This window comes from Haliotis rubra, unplaced genomic scaffold (genome assembly GCF_003918875.1).
Source record: "Haliotis rubra isolate DU_JTF1 unplaced genomic scaffold, ASM391887v1 Scf25, whole genome shotgun sequence".
Lineage (NCBI taxonomy): Eukaryota > Metazoa > Mollusca > Gastropoda > Lepetellida > Haliotidae > Haliotis > Haliotis rubra.
The window spans coordinates 2,796,405-2,813,392 of NW_025766558.1; the positions used below are offsets into that span (position 1 = coordinate 2,796,405).

Here is a 16,988-nt window from a genome sequence, read left to right on the forward strand (position 1 = left end):
TATGTTGAACTACAGTGAACCAACACATGGTGACACATTGACGCTTGATTTCTTTCAAAAAGTCGTTTTTTGTCAAACTCTGTCCTGAGAAAACTATAAATATATTTGTTATCACAGTCAGGCGTATGACTCACAAATCCATACAAAAACACATTAACCACACTGGGTCTTGAAATCACTACAGAAGGCAATCGACATATACAGCGACCCGTTCGGTCTTGAGATCTCGAAAGTTACTTCTTCAGATCTACATGAAGTATAGATTATCCCTTATGGTTCTTCTTCAGCGAGTCTGTTCTCCTGCTGTGATTAATTTAGTTAAATAAAACACACACATAGTCAAACCTCGATTATACGAACTCAGCTAACTTGATAAATCCACCATGACGATGCAGTATGTGGTCTGTGGTACCGTATCATTGTCGTCATCGAGGAGACGCATCGACATCGCTTGTTTCGAATATGGACAACCCAAATTGTCCATGGCTCCCTCGACTGTTCCACTGCATTTCAATATGGAAGGTTTGTACACACAAGACTCCGTTGTTTTCCTTACAATCAGTTGGAGAGGGAGTAAAGGCGGACAGGGTACTTCAGTTGTTTGAAAGAGGTCGGCTGCCCGTAGTTGGTCTCCCAGCTTTGAGGTCTCTGCATATCGTTGATCAACTTTCGACGTTCTATTACCCGCCTTAATCTCTCTTCCTTTCTCAACGTCAAGATTCTGGGAGAAACTTTAACATCATGAACGGACGTGGAGATGTTGTCGACCAGATTTGGCAGGTTCCAGCCCTGCTTAATGTCTTCCCACGTCATCCATGACGTATTCCCGGGGTCTCCACGGTAACCAATCGTGTGGTACGTCTTTGGGCGGACACAGGGAAAGTGATGACATTTTTGCTTCGATTTTACTGGGTTGTATGTACACCGATGGCCGCTTCTTTGTCGTCTGCTACTGTTGTGTCGTCTACTGCATGGAATGTTGGGTAAAGTCACGTTTGATTTTTGGCTAAAGGTACAGCCTGTCGCCATTTCACTATAGCGTGGTGTATAACTTTTTTCTAGGTCCAGATCTCGCAGCTCATCCTCCACGCTCTGAATGCCCTTATCCAGTTTGGATGTTTTGGCTTTGAGTTCCTGCGTCAGAAACTCCACATCCATCTCTAGCTTTCTTTCGGCTGCCTTGTTCCACTTTCGGACTTTCTTGACAGGGTGTTCGCCAAAATGTGGAAGCATTTTGGGAGGCATTTTTGGCAACTTTGTTTCTTTGTCTTCCCCACTCACCTTTACCATCCCCCCGGAGTTGACGTCGTCTTGAGGGGTGATGTCGTCTGACACGTGACTTTGTTCATTCGTGGAGCTAGAATTAAAGTTGGCATGTCTGACTGGACGTTGTAGTTCACCGCCGTTGCTGTCCCGGTTGTCTAATGGAGTAGTCGTTGTAGTAGATCGTCGTCTCAGGGAATTTTCTACCCGCCCCTCCGATACTTCAGCTGATTGATCCATCTTTTGTTCCGACGTCAAGTCCCAAGTAAATTTCTTATCAGCTCTTTACATTATTGAACACGGGACACTATCGAGCAGTAGATATCCGTTTATGCTGTTATCAACACATTTCAATAGTAGCAGGCGCCATGTTGTTTCAGGCCCCAATGACCAAATAACTCTCCCTTTCCTGACGATAGCCTGCGTGCCCACTGATTCTTTCACTGGCCACCACAAGTCGATTATGTAAATATAGAACATGTAACTAGACTCAGTGCATGACGATAGTCAAGTAGCTAAATAATAGTGCTGGGTTTATCTTGCCGACACTTTGGATCATGATTTATTATAACGCCAGAGAAGTGAAAGAGTACAAGAGGCTTATGTCCACACAATGGGCTATTGCTAGATCACCAATACTCTCTCTGTGAGGCGGGTACGGTAGGCAGGTAGTGTACATTGGAGAGATCTATGTCCCTTCAATGTACTGAAGGTAAAGAGGCGCGGCGGTGACTGCCCGTCCGTACTTTATAACATGGATTTTACGCTTGATATATAACCCAAGTATTATACTCTTTCACTAACCTTTTGTGAACAGTAGTACTTGTTAACGTCCTGTCTAATATATTAAGCGAATTCTCTAAGCGTAACAGGGGGTAGTCTAGTGGCTTAAAAGTTGGGTCCTCGTGCCGAAGTCCCAGGTCGATTCCAAACAGGATAACGCTGGTCAAAACATTTAAAAGATGCCCACCCTTGTTATGTGACTGGGGAATAGCTGAATGTAGGTATATCAACTCAACGGTGTTATATGGTTCAATATTTTGTCTAGAGATTTAAATTATTACATTAATAAGATTGAAATGAACACACTGGAAAATCGAAGATGACATTAGTAGAACGTGACTCATATACATGGACGATATGTGACGGGGTGTGGTATATGTAAACAACGGAAGCCGCTACAGAAAACTCATCCTCACGGGGGAGAGGTAAAATCAAGATAAAGACAAGGTTTGAGTCAGAAACGGACCGATGACTTGCAAATTTTATCATTGTACAAAATTGCCACATAAATATAAATAGTACACATGTTTATCATTTACTAATACCCAACAGCTTTCTTATATTTGAACATTTTCCGGAATCCACCAAACAAATTCTTTAAGACACTATCATTAAAATTTTGACACAGTTCACTATTTGTTACGAGGGAGGAGTGCAGAGAAAGGGACAGCCAGGTGTGCGAGAAAGGATGGAGACGGCACAGCACAGGCTAATGAATCAATAACTTGGTGGGCACTTGTGCACGTGCTTCTCTAACACCTGGCTGTCCCTTTCTCTGCACTCCTCCCTCGTAACAAATAGTGAACTGTGTCAAAATTTTAATGATAGTTGCCCTCGGCCTTGGGAATGCCATCATTGTGAATTTTGAAAGTTTCTTTTTTTCGGATAATTTATGTTGGTACTTTTGTTCAGTCAGAGTTAATCGACACCAACGCATACTGTTTCCATTTACATTCCCATTTAATTAATAAACTAGAACTTAAAATTGTCTCTAAATTGACAACGAAAGAAAACAATTCTGCTGGAGGAAATGGATTTTGCTTCACTTAAGATGCATGGTTCTACACTGACTATAGCACAGTTGGGAGCTGCTCCTGGTCGCAGCGATAGTGCAGGGCGCTTTCCAAAACCCGACCTCGGTGCTAAGGTGACCGTAACTCCAATACTTTAACACGGACCTACGTAACGCTAAGATTGCTTTGCGTAACGGGGCCAAAGGCACTCCAATAACAGGCTATCGTTGTTGGGAGCTTGCCAGGATTGGTGATCGCCGATTTGAAACTCATATTATGTTTTTCTGATGTTCTTGCACCCGTGCAGATACCCGTGCGCCCTTACGTCACCGTGAGGCGTCTTGGTATAACTGCATTACCGCCCAGAGCTGGGATTACGGGCACCTGATATGAGATTATGTCCGATTATGCTTACATTGAGTCTACGATTCCGATTGTCGCCGCCGTATTTTTATGTTCGGTAAATGCTTCAAAACAGTTGTATTTTCTGAACATTCTCATAACACATTTTCATAACACATTCTCATAACACATTTTGCACGACATTAAGCAGGCTAAGGGAACACAATTTCACCAAAACCTAAGGCAAATGTTCTTTCATGATTTGTCTTTTCCTGTCCTACAGTTTTCCGGGTATTTCATTGTATGTCCTACAGTACTCCGGGTATTTCATTGTATATCCTACAGTACTCCGGGTATTTAATTGTATATCCTACAGTAGCCTGGGTATTTCATTGTATATCCTACATTACTCCGGGTATTTCATTGTATATCCTACAGAACTCCGGGTATTTCATTGTATATCCTACAGAACTCCGGGCATTTCATTGTATATCCTACAGTACTCCGGGTATTTCATTGTATGTCCTACAGTACTCTGGGTATTTGATTGTATATCCTACATTACTCCGAGTATTTCATTGTATATCCTACAGTACTCCGGGTATTTCATTGTATATCCTACAGTACTCCAGGTATTTCATTGTATATCCTACAGTACTCCGGGTATTTCATTGTATATCCTACAGTACTCCAGGTATTTCATTGTATATCCTACAGTACTCCGGGTATTTCAATGTATATCCTACAGTACTCCAGGTATTTCATTGTATATCCTACAGTACTCCGGGTATTTCAATGTATATCCTACAGTACTCCGGGTATTTCATTGTATGTCCCACAGTACTCCGGGTATTTCATTGTATATCCTACAGTACTCCGGGTATTTCATTGTATATCCTACAGTAGCCTGGGTATTTCATTGTTTATCCTACAGTACTCCGGGTATTTCATTGTATGTCCTACAGTAGCCTGAGTATTTCATTGTATGTCCTACAGTACTCCGGGTATTGTATTGTATGTTACATGGTATGTCATGGTATGGATGGGTGAGTGAGTGAGTGAGTGACAGCCTGTTAACGTAATGTTGAAGAGTGAGTGAGTTAGTGAATATTGCTTTACGCCGGTTTAGCAATATTCCAGCAATATCACGGCGGGGGACACCAGAAAGCGGCTTCACACATTGTACCCATGTGGGGAATCGAACCCGGGTCTTCGGCGTGACGAGCAAACGCTTTAACCACTAAGCTACCACATAGACCCGTAATGTTGAAGAAAAGCCCGAAGGGATAAATATCAATTGAGTATGGCAAGACGTCCCGCAAGTATTTCAAAGCGAAACAGCCGTTGAATAGATCAATTATGCATGGATGTTAAGAATGCTGACAATGTTAACAAGGCCGACTATCTCAAAATGTCCACCGAATACTTTATGAATGTCATTGGAGCTCCAGGAACGCAAAAGAATTCTCACCCACTGGATTGTGAATCTTGCACACAAAAAGGCGTGAGCTGTGCCAATGAATGTGCATGATACCTCATAAGAAGGCAAGTATATTACGGGATATGAAATTGACCTTTTGGTTTTATTCAGGGAGGCAACACGGAACTAGACTGTTAATAAACGAGTATTACATAAATTACACTATTATCACCTTTCTTCTACCTTGGGATCCAAATGACTTCCCCAGCTTGGGTTTAATGAAACAAACGTAACAGTTCTTCATATAAAGACGTGTCAATGTTACGTTGTTTAAAATAACATAATCTTTAGTAGTATACACAATGGTGGAATGGGACCAGGTCCTTATCCAAGGCTTTATAAAAATCTTATTTTCGCTAGAGCTACCCATTTTTTCAGCAACTATTTTTTCGACGCGACACCACAGGTTGCTCGAACTTCAAGTTAGTTGCTCGTTCCCGAACTTCCAGTACCGTTGTCAAGCACAGGATACACTCCCACAACAACAACTATAAAAAAATCGTCAGACTACTCCACTGGATACTACGCACCACCTACAAAGAGCATACCGAAGCCACCAAAATGCATGCGACACTTCTCCAGATGGTGCAAAAGACGAGTGCAGGAGCTATTGCCAGCACTATCCAAAAGATCGAAAGCGAAACTCGTCAGAAATCGCTACGAGCATGGAAAGCCCAAAACGACGAGGAAACCCCTTTCGCAGTATTTGTGGCCAAAGTGGACGTCTCCGAAATCGCGATCGACAGGCTCCAAGAGAAATTGTCCAATCTAGAAACAAAACTACAAGGCAACGGACTAGAGATCTACAGCATCGACTACACCCGAGACTATTCCGGCGTCCTAGACCGCAAACAGCTCATGCAATTCCTCTGTAGCCAACATGGATTTGTCGAACAATGCGATCTCGTGGAAGCTATCGAAAGCGGAAAACCCACCGTCCTGGACAACACCCACTTGGTCGGCAACCATGTTTGCACGTGGGTAGAGACAACAAAGTCCGGCAAAACGATGCGCACCAAGCTGTACAACAAAGTCGTTTGCAACTTCGAAGCCGGAGAAATCCGAGAACCGATTGGCGGCCATCTTGCCGACTATGTGGATTGTCCAAACGAGCATCTCCGCAAAACCTTTCTCCACCCAGACGTACAACAACGAGGTTGCACTCGCATAGAAGTGTCCCTGTACGCCTGCCAAGACATCGACATGTCCACCAACAGAGCAGAAAACGTTTTGCAAGACGTGTTGGAGCAGGTTTCGCCAGCAGGCGACTGTCTATTCGTAGTACAACCACCAGCAGCGCAGTAGCTTTGTCTCGCAGAAAAGATAGACCGCTGTTTGGTCCTAGCCGACCGTCCAAAGCAAACGATCTTCGTCTCCTGGTAAGCACATTCGAAAACGGGTCGCGTGTCTGGAGTACACATTCGTCCAACCAACACAGATTCCTGGGAAAAAACCATCGACTGGGCCATAGGAGACTTCGGTTTTCGAAGGGTTCCAATATTCCGCGTGGACATCCTATTGGTAGAAGGAGATACAGTGGAACTAGGCCCACTCCGATGCTATGCCAAAGGCGAGGACACCATGACGGTGCTAGCTGCCAGCAAGAAGCCAACAGCTCTACATCCATCCGGCATGGATCCAGACATATTTCTCCCGACAACTCCACAAATCGAATGGCAATGGAGACAGAAAAAATGCCAAGAGCTGGGCAGAGAAGGATCCGACCAACCTTTCCAAGAAATGCCGAACATAGCGGTCCATCGCAAAATTTCTACTCTGTCTACACAAACAAGAGGAAGGAAATTGCTGTAGCTACTGGAGTCCGAGAAGGCAGAAAATTGGCAACGAAAAGCCGAAAAGGCCCTACAAAAGCAAATACAAATCCGGGAACAACGAGCAGAACTACACAAAAAGGAAATCGAAGCTCTGCAAGATAGTTTCGCAGAAGCCACAGCATACATCCAAAAACGAAGACAATCCCAACTGCTTGTGGAAAATGGTCTCCGCAATACGGATACAAACAAAGTAGGGGCAAAAGCCGGCCGATACGGCATTCTCGGCTTCCGAACCTTTGTAGTAGGTCATATGAACCATGCGTTTGTTCATCGGGTGTGACTAGCACTTACGTTGACACAATCGAGGTAGCGGTGGTGCATTGAACACGCTACCCGTGAAGGTCTGGGTTAGAATGAACCATTCAGCAACCCATGCTTGTCGTAACTAAAGGGATCGGGTGGTCAGGCTCGCTGGCTTGGTTGACACATGTCATCGGTTCCCAATTGCGCAGGTCGATGCTCATGTTGTTAATCACTGGATTGTCTGGTCCAGACTCGATTATTTACAGACCACCGCCATATAGCTGGAATATCGCTGAGTGCGGCGTCAAACTTAACTCACTCACTCACTCACTCCTTGAACACGCCCATGAGGACAACTGTGGAGATGTTGGCCCGATGTCAACCAAACATTGGCCCATCTTAGCCCAGGTTTTGATCCTGTCGTAGGCGTCAACCCATCTCATCCCAGACGTGTTCCATGGGGAAGAGGTCCTGAGGAACAGCCGGCCATGCAGCATAGCAACCTTAGGCTCCATTAAAAGATCAAGGCATGTGGACGGTCCTCATCCTGTGGTCATGTGACGTTACGTCCCTGCATTAACATTCTTCCATTAACATGCTGAGCTGTGTTCCAGCATGACCTCAAATATATTATTTCTTTCAAAAACGTCATCTTTTTGTATTTGTAAACAGCTTCAGCGCTAAAAACGCGGCAAATTAACTAGTTTTTCTTTGGTTCAGAAGCGTTTGAAGAGACATTTGCCAAAACGCCACCAAGAAAACATGCAAAGGAAAATGCACGTGCAAAATTTCCGACCAAACTGCCAGGAATCGATTGCGTGAAGTTGGGATTCGACCAAGAAGGCCAGTTGTCGCCCCTGTTTTGCCAGACTTCCATCGGCGCAATCGCTTGAGGTGGTGTCGTAGAGTCCGGAACTGGAACCTTCGAAACTGGAGGCGAGTCTGGTTCTGGGATGAATCAGAAATTCTTCTTTACGGGCGAGATGGAAGACGGCGTGTTTACCGTCGGAGAAATGAACGTTTTGTCCTTAATTGCATTCAACAGGTAGACAGATTCTGTAGAGTAAGCACACAAAGATCTGATTTAGTGGTGGTTCAGTCGAATTTGACAGCAAATCGGTACATCAACGAAGTCCTTGCACGTCACATGCTTCCGATTATGGACCGACAGAGAGAGTTGTTCCAGCATGACAACGCTACTTCACATACAGCACGCGTCATGGTCCGCTACCTTGCCAATTCTAACGTCAATGTCTTGCCATGGCCTTCTCGATCACCAGATCTAAACCCCATAGAACACCTATGGGATGAACTCGATCGACGTGTACGTCAACGTCAAAACACGCCTCAGACAAACACGCCCCGCGCAGTGGATAAACATGCACTTGTAAACAGATATTCGAGACCTTTAAGACCAAAAGATGTCTTGATGATTATGTATTGAAAGATGCATTATTTATAAAATTTAATGTATAAAATTCATATCTCGCTTTGCTGTGGCTGTAATCTTGGGAGAGCACCATGGCAGTTGGAACAATAGTGATAGCGTATCTTTACGCTGAGTTGATAACAGGGTTATATTTGGAGACCTTAAACCTGTGATTCTTTTTAGAATAGAGCTTTAATAGTTGTTCAGTTTAAATGTCAGATACAAATGTCATGTTTAAGCGATTCTACAGTCTTCACGGTGTATATTATTGAGAAACAGTTTTTCCCATTATTTATTTCACTAATGTATTCAGGCCGCAATGTATTTCGTTGAGTAAATATGTCTTACTCAATTGTCAGTCATAATTTCCAACCCTGGAAAACACGAGTCTGACCCTACGCTCCCTTCTTGGTCCTCGTCTGTTTTAGGCGAATGTATTGACGACTCACTGCAATTCATGGTGGACGCAATCTTTCAACCATTTGTAATTGAAGAACCTCTGAGGTGAAGACGCCTTAATATGGGTTGGGTAATGTGCTGGGACCCGTTCAGCAACGTGAACTTAGCGTTATTATGGTGGATTATCGTAAGTCTTTGTTAAAGTATCGAACTTATGATCGCCTTACCGCTACGAGAGAGAGAGAGAGAGAGAGGGGTGGGGAGAGAGAGAGAGAGAGAGAGAGAGAGAGAGAGAGAGAGAGAGAGAGAGAGAGAGAGAGAGAGAGACACACACACACACACACACTGTGGAATTTGTTCTCCTGGAATAAAGGACCACATTGCCATCACTGTCCCCAGCGCGTTTAATATTCAGATACAACAATATACCACATACACAATGAACAGAGTATCCAGCTCAAACGTAGGTGAGACGAGCGGAGTTCCAGCTCAACCTCAGCACGTTTCCTACGAGCGGCACATCCTGTCGGGGTTTTCCATGCACCAACAGCTTAATTATAAATGTAAACATACATACAGAATGGACATCAAAGAGACTACGCCGTTACCATGGACATGAGACTTATAGGCGTGATTATCGACAGGGGATTACCAATTAGCATAATTCACTATAAAATGCGGGGTGGTGGGGTAGCCCAATGGTTAAAGCGTCCGCTCGTCACGCTGAAGACCCGGGTTCGATTCCCCACATGGGCACGATGTGTGAAGCCCGTTTCTGGTGTCCCCCGGCCTGATATTGCTGGAATATTGCTAAAAGCGGCGTAAAACCATACTCACTCACTTACCATAAAATGGCATGATGATGGGGATTAGCAATGGAAATTAGCGTCTAAACTATTATGACAGTTAAGTTATGGAGACATCTACATGTTATCGCCACATGTTATCAGCTAATGTTTGGGACATACAGACTGAGGTGAACCAGTCCCTGTAACGACAGTGCTAACCGGGATGACACAGCAAGTGACACTTCCCGCGACACAAGTTGTCAAGTCGTGGCTACTGGTTGTGTCTGGGGACTTTACATGCTATTTACCATTGTACAGGTGGCTAACTCCACCTTTACACTTCTGGTCTTACTTGTGCACAGCCATATAACCAGTACAGTGCATGTCTGGGGGCTTGTGATATAGTGCCCAGTCCCACTAGTCAATCCGTCCGAATAATTTGGCAAGGTTACACTGCGTTTGAAAGAGGTCTGGCGTTCCGTTTTAACACCAGATGACTCATGTGAGATCATTTCCTTCCTACCAGCCGACGGCGTCTTTGCTAATAGATTATGTCTATGGCTTGACTGGCTCTTCATTTACCGATGGTATGGAGAACCCTTGGTCTGTGTTGATTCCCTAGTAATCTAATTCAGTTTAACAAATTTAAAATACTATCCACCAAGACCCTGGATTTCACAAAAAGAAAACTTTTGGAAGCCAGCGAAATCCGCCGCCATTAACCTTTGATCAACAGAGACCTCTAAATACCATCATCTTACGAAGAGCTAATCAAGCAATGGGCGTTATCTATAATCACCCGATCAGCTTGTTTTTACTGGTTTTTACGACTTAGTCCGTCCTGCTTATTGGCTTGATAACCCGTGCCATTGGTTGCTCTTACTCCTCACCTGTCACTATCCAGTCATGTACCTGTTATTCAATTAAATAATGTTGTTAATGTAACGTTGATGTTTGTCACTACACACCACGTATATAAATGTGGTTGTAGTCACTCACAGCTTGGGACCGCCTCCGTGGTGTAGTGGTTAGAGCGTCCGCCCCGGAGAGCGGAAGGTGGCGGGTTCGATCCCCGACCGCGTCATACCAAAAGACGTTAAAATATGGTACTTGTTGGTCCCTGCCTGGCGCTCGGCATTAATGGGTACAGCAAGGACTGGTCGGCTCGGAGTCAGTATAATGTGTCTGAGTGGGGTATTCATGCTTCACTGCGGCATGGTATCTCAGTGGGCTAGCACTATAAAAAAAAAAAACAGCTTAAGTCTGGGCTAGTACAAGCAGCCGCACATACACATACACACGCATGCACGTCGTCATATGAGCGAAATATTCTCAAGTACGACGTAAAACCCAATTCACCTCACCTCACTCACGGCTTGATAACGATGTAAGAATCTATACCGAAACGTCTCATTACGCAATAAGACGTTGTTATCAATATAGTCGTATGCTTCATTATTGACTCACCAGCTTCCAGAATACCGATAAAACAAGTAATTGCTTTAATAATTCATTGTTGATATTAACTGTGAACTACCATCAAGGGACGATCGGCCCATTGCTCCACTGCATAGAAACACAGATTGCGTCGTTATAGTTTAAATGCTTGCATTATTGTGATGTCTTAAGCGTAATTATAGCGTAATATCAGGCTCATGGATATTCATAGGACACCCGGGAAAAGACGTAAGCCACAGTGATTCTACTCATATTCTTGTGATTCATCGATCAGTTTCCTGGCCATTAGAATATAAACAAATTTTTTTGATTATCCGGGATTGGTTTCACTGCGCCACTGAAATATACAGTAGCAGCTATGGAATATGACAAGTTCCTTGTATTCCTTGCCGGCATATTAGCCACAATCAAACAGGCTATTTTTGGTATAATCATAAATCGATTTTATCCATCGATCAATTTGAATTATCTCTCATGGAAACAGGTTTCTAGTTTGGTGGAGACCCGATATCCCAAGACCAAAGTGACGTCACACTAGGGAATACTGATCGGGACATGGAGCTCTAAACTATGGGTATTCTTAAAGATCACAATGTGGTCGATATATTCAGCGTACAACAAAAAGTTGTGACAGCTATACCTTTTCGGAAGACCTTATCGTTGTTGTATCTTTTTTAAATGACAATGAATCTTGTCCTACATCCTGGGTTTTAGGATTGCATTCTGATGGTATTGATTTTCAGCGAGGTTGGTATTGATTTACAGGAATTGTTCTCGCAGAGGAAACAAGGCTACAGTCGTCGACTACAGCAGGTGCAGACAACATAAAACACCTCTATTTCAATGTCGGCATGCATGAAAAGATAAAAGTGAGACTGCCTTCGTGAATGCTGCCTCGAACCAAGGTGCCCTGTTGATACTGAGGGTATTAGCTGATGCTTCCTTACCTTCACATGGCGCTGTGGTAGTTCAGTGGGTAATCGTGGTTCGATTCCTACCAGGAGTATGATATACGTGGCCTATATATGGTTTCCCATGTCGTGATATGGCTTAATGTGATGTTAACCCCGTCGTTTCAATCCAATATGGCCGCCGTGGCATCCATTTTGGAAAGGGTTTTTATTAGTAATCTTCCTAAAGAATCTAAATGCTTCGTCATATTCGTGACAGTTAGTCACAGTGTGTTTTTCTATATTAACAAAGATCCCTTGATTGATTCCAAACATATAAGCAGTTGGTTTACCCGCCCGGTGATAACCTAGCGGGCGACAGAAAGCATACACCAATGTTGGATGATGGCTAAACATGAAACAAAGAATGGTATACGTCGACGACGTTCGTCATACCGGTTTCATGCTATGTTTCAGACCATAAGTTTGTAATTTCCGGATACTGTTTTTCACTCCAGTAACAATTTGATAACCTTTGTAACTGTTCGGGTCAAATGCAAGTACATCATTCTTTTGACCGGCAATTTAGATGACCTGAGTTTGTAGTTCGTTACTTTGAGGATATTTGAAGGGTAAAGTCATAGCAGGACAAAATGGCTGCTCCGTGTTGTCAACTATTTTGAGCATGGTTTCTGATTTTGTTCGTGTATAACACTGCTGTCACAACAACCTTCTACTAACCGCACACGTCAGCTGTGGGGTTATCAATGTGTTTGTAACGACTGCACTACACCATCAATGAAGATGCTTTAAGCTGTTTAACTGACCAGTGAAAGTGTCTCGTGGCTCGCCGATAAACACACGTACTCATTCAACTAACCATGAAATGATAAACGTATACTGCCCATACATACCTGCCAACTCTCACGCATTTGATTTGAGACTCACGCTTTTATCACTCATCACGCTCTAACTGATAAATCTCACGCTTTTATCACTCATCACGCTCTAACTGATAAATCTCACGCTTTAATCACTCATCACGCTCTAACTGATAAATCTCACGCTTTTATCACTCATCACGCTCTAACTGATAAATCTCACGCTTTTATCACTCATCACGCTCTAACTGATAAATCTCACGCTTTTATCACTCATCACGCTCTAACTGATAAATCTCACGCTTTTATCACTCATCACGCTCTAACTGATAACGCCAAATCACTGCTCTAAATCTCACGCTTTTATCACTCATCACGCTCTAACTGATAAATCTCACGCTTTTATCACTCATCACGCTCTAACTGATAAATCTCACGCCTTTTATCACTCATCACGCTCTAACTGATAAATCTCACGCTTTAATCACTCATCACGCTCTAACTGATAAATCTCACGCTTTTATCACTCATCACGCTCTAACTGATAAATCTCACGCTTTTATCACTCATCACGCTCTAACTGATAAATCTCACGCTTTAATCACTCATCACGCTCTAACTGATACATCTCACGCTTTTATCACTCATCACGCTCTAACTGATAAATCTCACGCTTTTATCACTCATCACGCTCTAACTGATAAATCTCACGCTTTTAGCACTCATCACGCTCTAACGCCAAAACTGATAAATCTCACGCTTTAATCACTCATCACGCTCTAACTGATAAATCTCACGCTTTAATCACTCATCACGCTCTAACTGATAAATCTCACGCTTTTATCACTCATCACGCTCTTACTGATAAATCTCACGCTTTTATCACTCATCACGCTCTAACTGATAAATCTCACGCTTTTATCACTCATCACGCTCTAACTGATAAATCTCACGCTTTTATCACTCATCACGCTCTAACGCCAAAACTGATAAATCTCACGCTTTTATCACTCATCACGCTCTAACTGATAAATCTCACGCTTTTATCACTCATCACGCTCTAACTGATAAATCTCACGCTTTTATCACTCATCACGCTCTAACTGATAAATCTCACGCTTTTATCACTCATCACGCTCTAACGCCAAAACTGATAAATCTCACGCTTTTATCACTCATCACGCTCTAACTGATAAATCTCACGCTTTTATCACTCATCACGCTCTAACGCCAAAACTGATAAATCTCACGCTTTAATCACTCATCACGCTCTAACTGATAAATCTCACGCTTTTATCACTCATCACGCTCTAACTGATAAATCTCACGCTTTTATCACTCATCACGCTCTAACGCCAAAACTGATAAATCTCACGCCAAACTGGGTCTATAGGGAACATAAGAATATAACCCCGATAAAAAACACACAAATAGGTCTGAATGCATCGGTTTCAGATACTTTTCTGTGAAGGGAATTTGCAGGGGGCTTCAGGACCCGGCCGGGGAGGGCTGCCCTTGGACCCCGGCATCTCAAGCTTTTTTTTCTTTCTTAGGGGTGGAAGCCTTGCTCTTAGTTAGTGAGTGAGTTTAGTTTTACGCCGCACTCAGCAACATTCTCTGCGCATGGCACATGCAACTGACACTCGGTTGTCATTACGTCATATCCGGTAACGATGCCATGTCAGATTGATAATGATATCAGCATATTAATAATCATACAGCTTTATCAGAACGTTACAGTATTGCCCGCCTAATGAAAGAATCGGGTGTTCCTCTTCTTCTTTTGAGCAGTATATACGCTTGCTCCGAAGATTGACTTCACAGAATCAAATACGTATCTACTTAAAATATGTTCAAACAGAAATGTGATAAGTGGAGAAAAGAAATTGTAATAATATTACTGATTTTCTGGTAATCGATATACGAGAAGAATATGAATTAATCAGTATTGTCAATAGCAACGAGTTATAGAAACAAACGATACAAGATAAATATACGCGTATGTCCGGGATGTATTTCAAAACAAATACAGAATGTATTACTGGTTGATCGTGAATATTTGATATAGCACTGAATGTACACATATCTGCTTTCAGTCTGTTTTTCTCATTATCTAGTGGTGTTGTCTGGTACCATAGACTACTTGTCAGCCTGACATGTTTAACGCCATTGCCATAGTTACCAGAACAGACGGGACGATAACGGAATGTCAGCCAGAGATTCTTCATCATATTTTACCAGTGTCGGAGGAGTTGACTCCACTGGTTGGTGGCCATTTCCTAAACATAATGCCTTATGCTAAACTGATACTCTGTTTGTGTGTTTGTGTGTTTGTTTGTGTGTTTGTATGTTTGCTATTGATGTATTGCTTCAATGTTCTTGATGCACAGGGGCGGATACAGCTTTTTTGAGAAAGAAGGGAGAGGGGACACTTCATATTCACAAGAGTTTCCATGGTCATTTAATAAACTTTCAGGACAAAAGAGGGGTTACGCTCTCTCACTCTCTCTCTTTGGCCCTCTCTCTGTCTCTCTCACACACGCACACGCACATACATACGTCCGCCCATGATGCTTGTGGTCAAATCGACAAATGCTTACAGGCTGTCCTGAAAAGTGAAACCGAAGATTTTTCTCTTTGCTACTTGACTTCCCAGTTGAAACCGTCAATGTGGGATCTTGCATCGAAATGTAAATACGGAATGTAGATTATGAAATGAATTTAATGAGGCTGTCAAAAACATTGTCAGTGGATTCCCAGCGTTGGTAACACACGGTATCTTAAGCGATATGATGACGTTGCTCGTTCCTTCGTGACTGTCTTAGCCGAACTTAAGGTTTTATCTTAAGGTCCATCTGCAGAGTATGTCAAGTAATCATGTACTGGAATAAGCCCTTATACAGCCTCAGTAGCTTCCGGGCCAACAATGAGTAAGTTCAGTTTTACGCCGCACTCAGCAATATTCCAGCTATATGGCGGCGGTCTGTAATTAATCGTGTCTGGACCAGACAACCCAGTGATCAACAGCATGAGCATCGATCTGCGCAATTGGGAACCGATGACATGTGTCATCCAAGTCAGCAAGCCTGACCACCCGATCCCGTTAGTCTGCTCTTACGACAAGCATGGGTTACTGAAGACCAATATTCTAACCCGGATCTTCACGGGTTCCGGGCCAACAAATCTGACTTCGTTGTTTTATATAAATCCACTGAAATCATTTATATCATTGATTTATCTGTCCCTTTTGACAGAAATGTGCTTGACAAGATTAATGAAAACATGGAAAATATGCGGACCTCGGTTACGTAATGTCATTCTGGCATCCCAAGTGCCAAGTCGTCCCACACCACAGTCGTACCACACGGAGCAATGCGGGGGCATTCTGGGTAGTCTTTACGTTCTCCGACAAGTCCTCGGTGCGCAGCGCTTCCCGTGAGTCCCATTCGCTGTCTGGGGCGGTGGGGCAGCCAAGTAGTTAAAGCGTTCGTTCGTCACGCCGAAGATTGAGTTCGATTCCCACATGGGTACAAAGTGTGAAGCCCATTTCTGGTATCCTACGATATTGCTGGAATATTCATCAAAGCAGCGTAAAACTAAAGCCACTCACTCTCTTACTCACCAACCATTCCCTATCTGCGTGTAGAAGCGCCATATTTATTTTGAAATAATATTATGGCTCATCAGTCAATCGCTAATCTTCATACACTCGAACATGCTCGGAAGGGACAAAAGCATCCAGTAGCACTTCATCCAATTCAGGGGCGGTGGGCTAGCCTAATGGTTAAAGCGTTGGCTCGTCACGCCGAAGACCCGGGTTTGAATCCCCACATGGGTACAATGTGTGAAGCCCATTTCTGGTGTCCCCCGCCGTGATATTGCTGGAATATTGCTAAAAGCGGCGTAAAACCAAACTCAGTCAGTCAGTCAGTCATCAAATTCAAATACAACCTGATATGTTCTTAGAAGTTGTCCCGAACAAGTTTGTGTTGATTCTCTCGATTTATACACTGCCAATTAATATAGTCTTTATACTTTGGGTATTGCCAAGCAATGATGCATCTAACATACGTCGAGATAAAAAAAACAGCCAGAAATACCACAAAAAAATCACAACAAAAAGAACCCGTATGATGAAGACACCAATCAGAGGTAATGAAACGTAATTTATCATTCATGCAACG

At 43.2% G+C, this 16,988-nt stretch overlaps 1 protein-coding gene across 1 annotated transcript; it reads right to left on the minus strand.

Moving 5' to 3' along the window:
* Positions 1-1,691, minus strand: LOC124279299. The gene has a single exon (XM_046715111.1). The coding sequence runs from the start codon at positions 1,501-1,503 to the stop codon at positions 559-561; it is 945 nt and encodes a 314-aa protein (XP_046571067.1). The 5' UTR covers positions 1,504-1,691; the 3' UTR covers positions 1-558.
* Between the last annotated feature and the right edge of the window lie 15,297 nt (positions 1,692-16,988).

Excerpts from the sequence above, each read along its gene's own strand:
- LOC124279299 (XM_046715111.1), bottom strand. The coding sequence starts at position 1,503 with ATGGATCAATCAGCTGAAGTATCGGAGGGGCGGGTAGAAAATTCCCTG.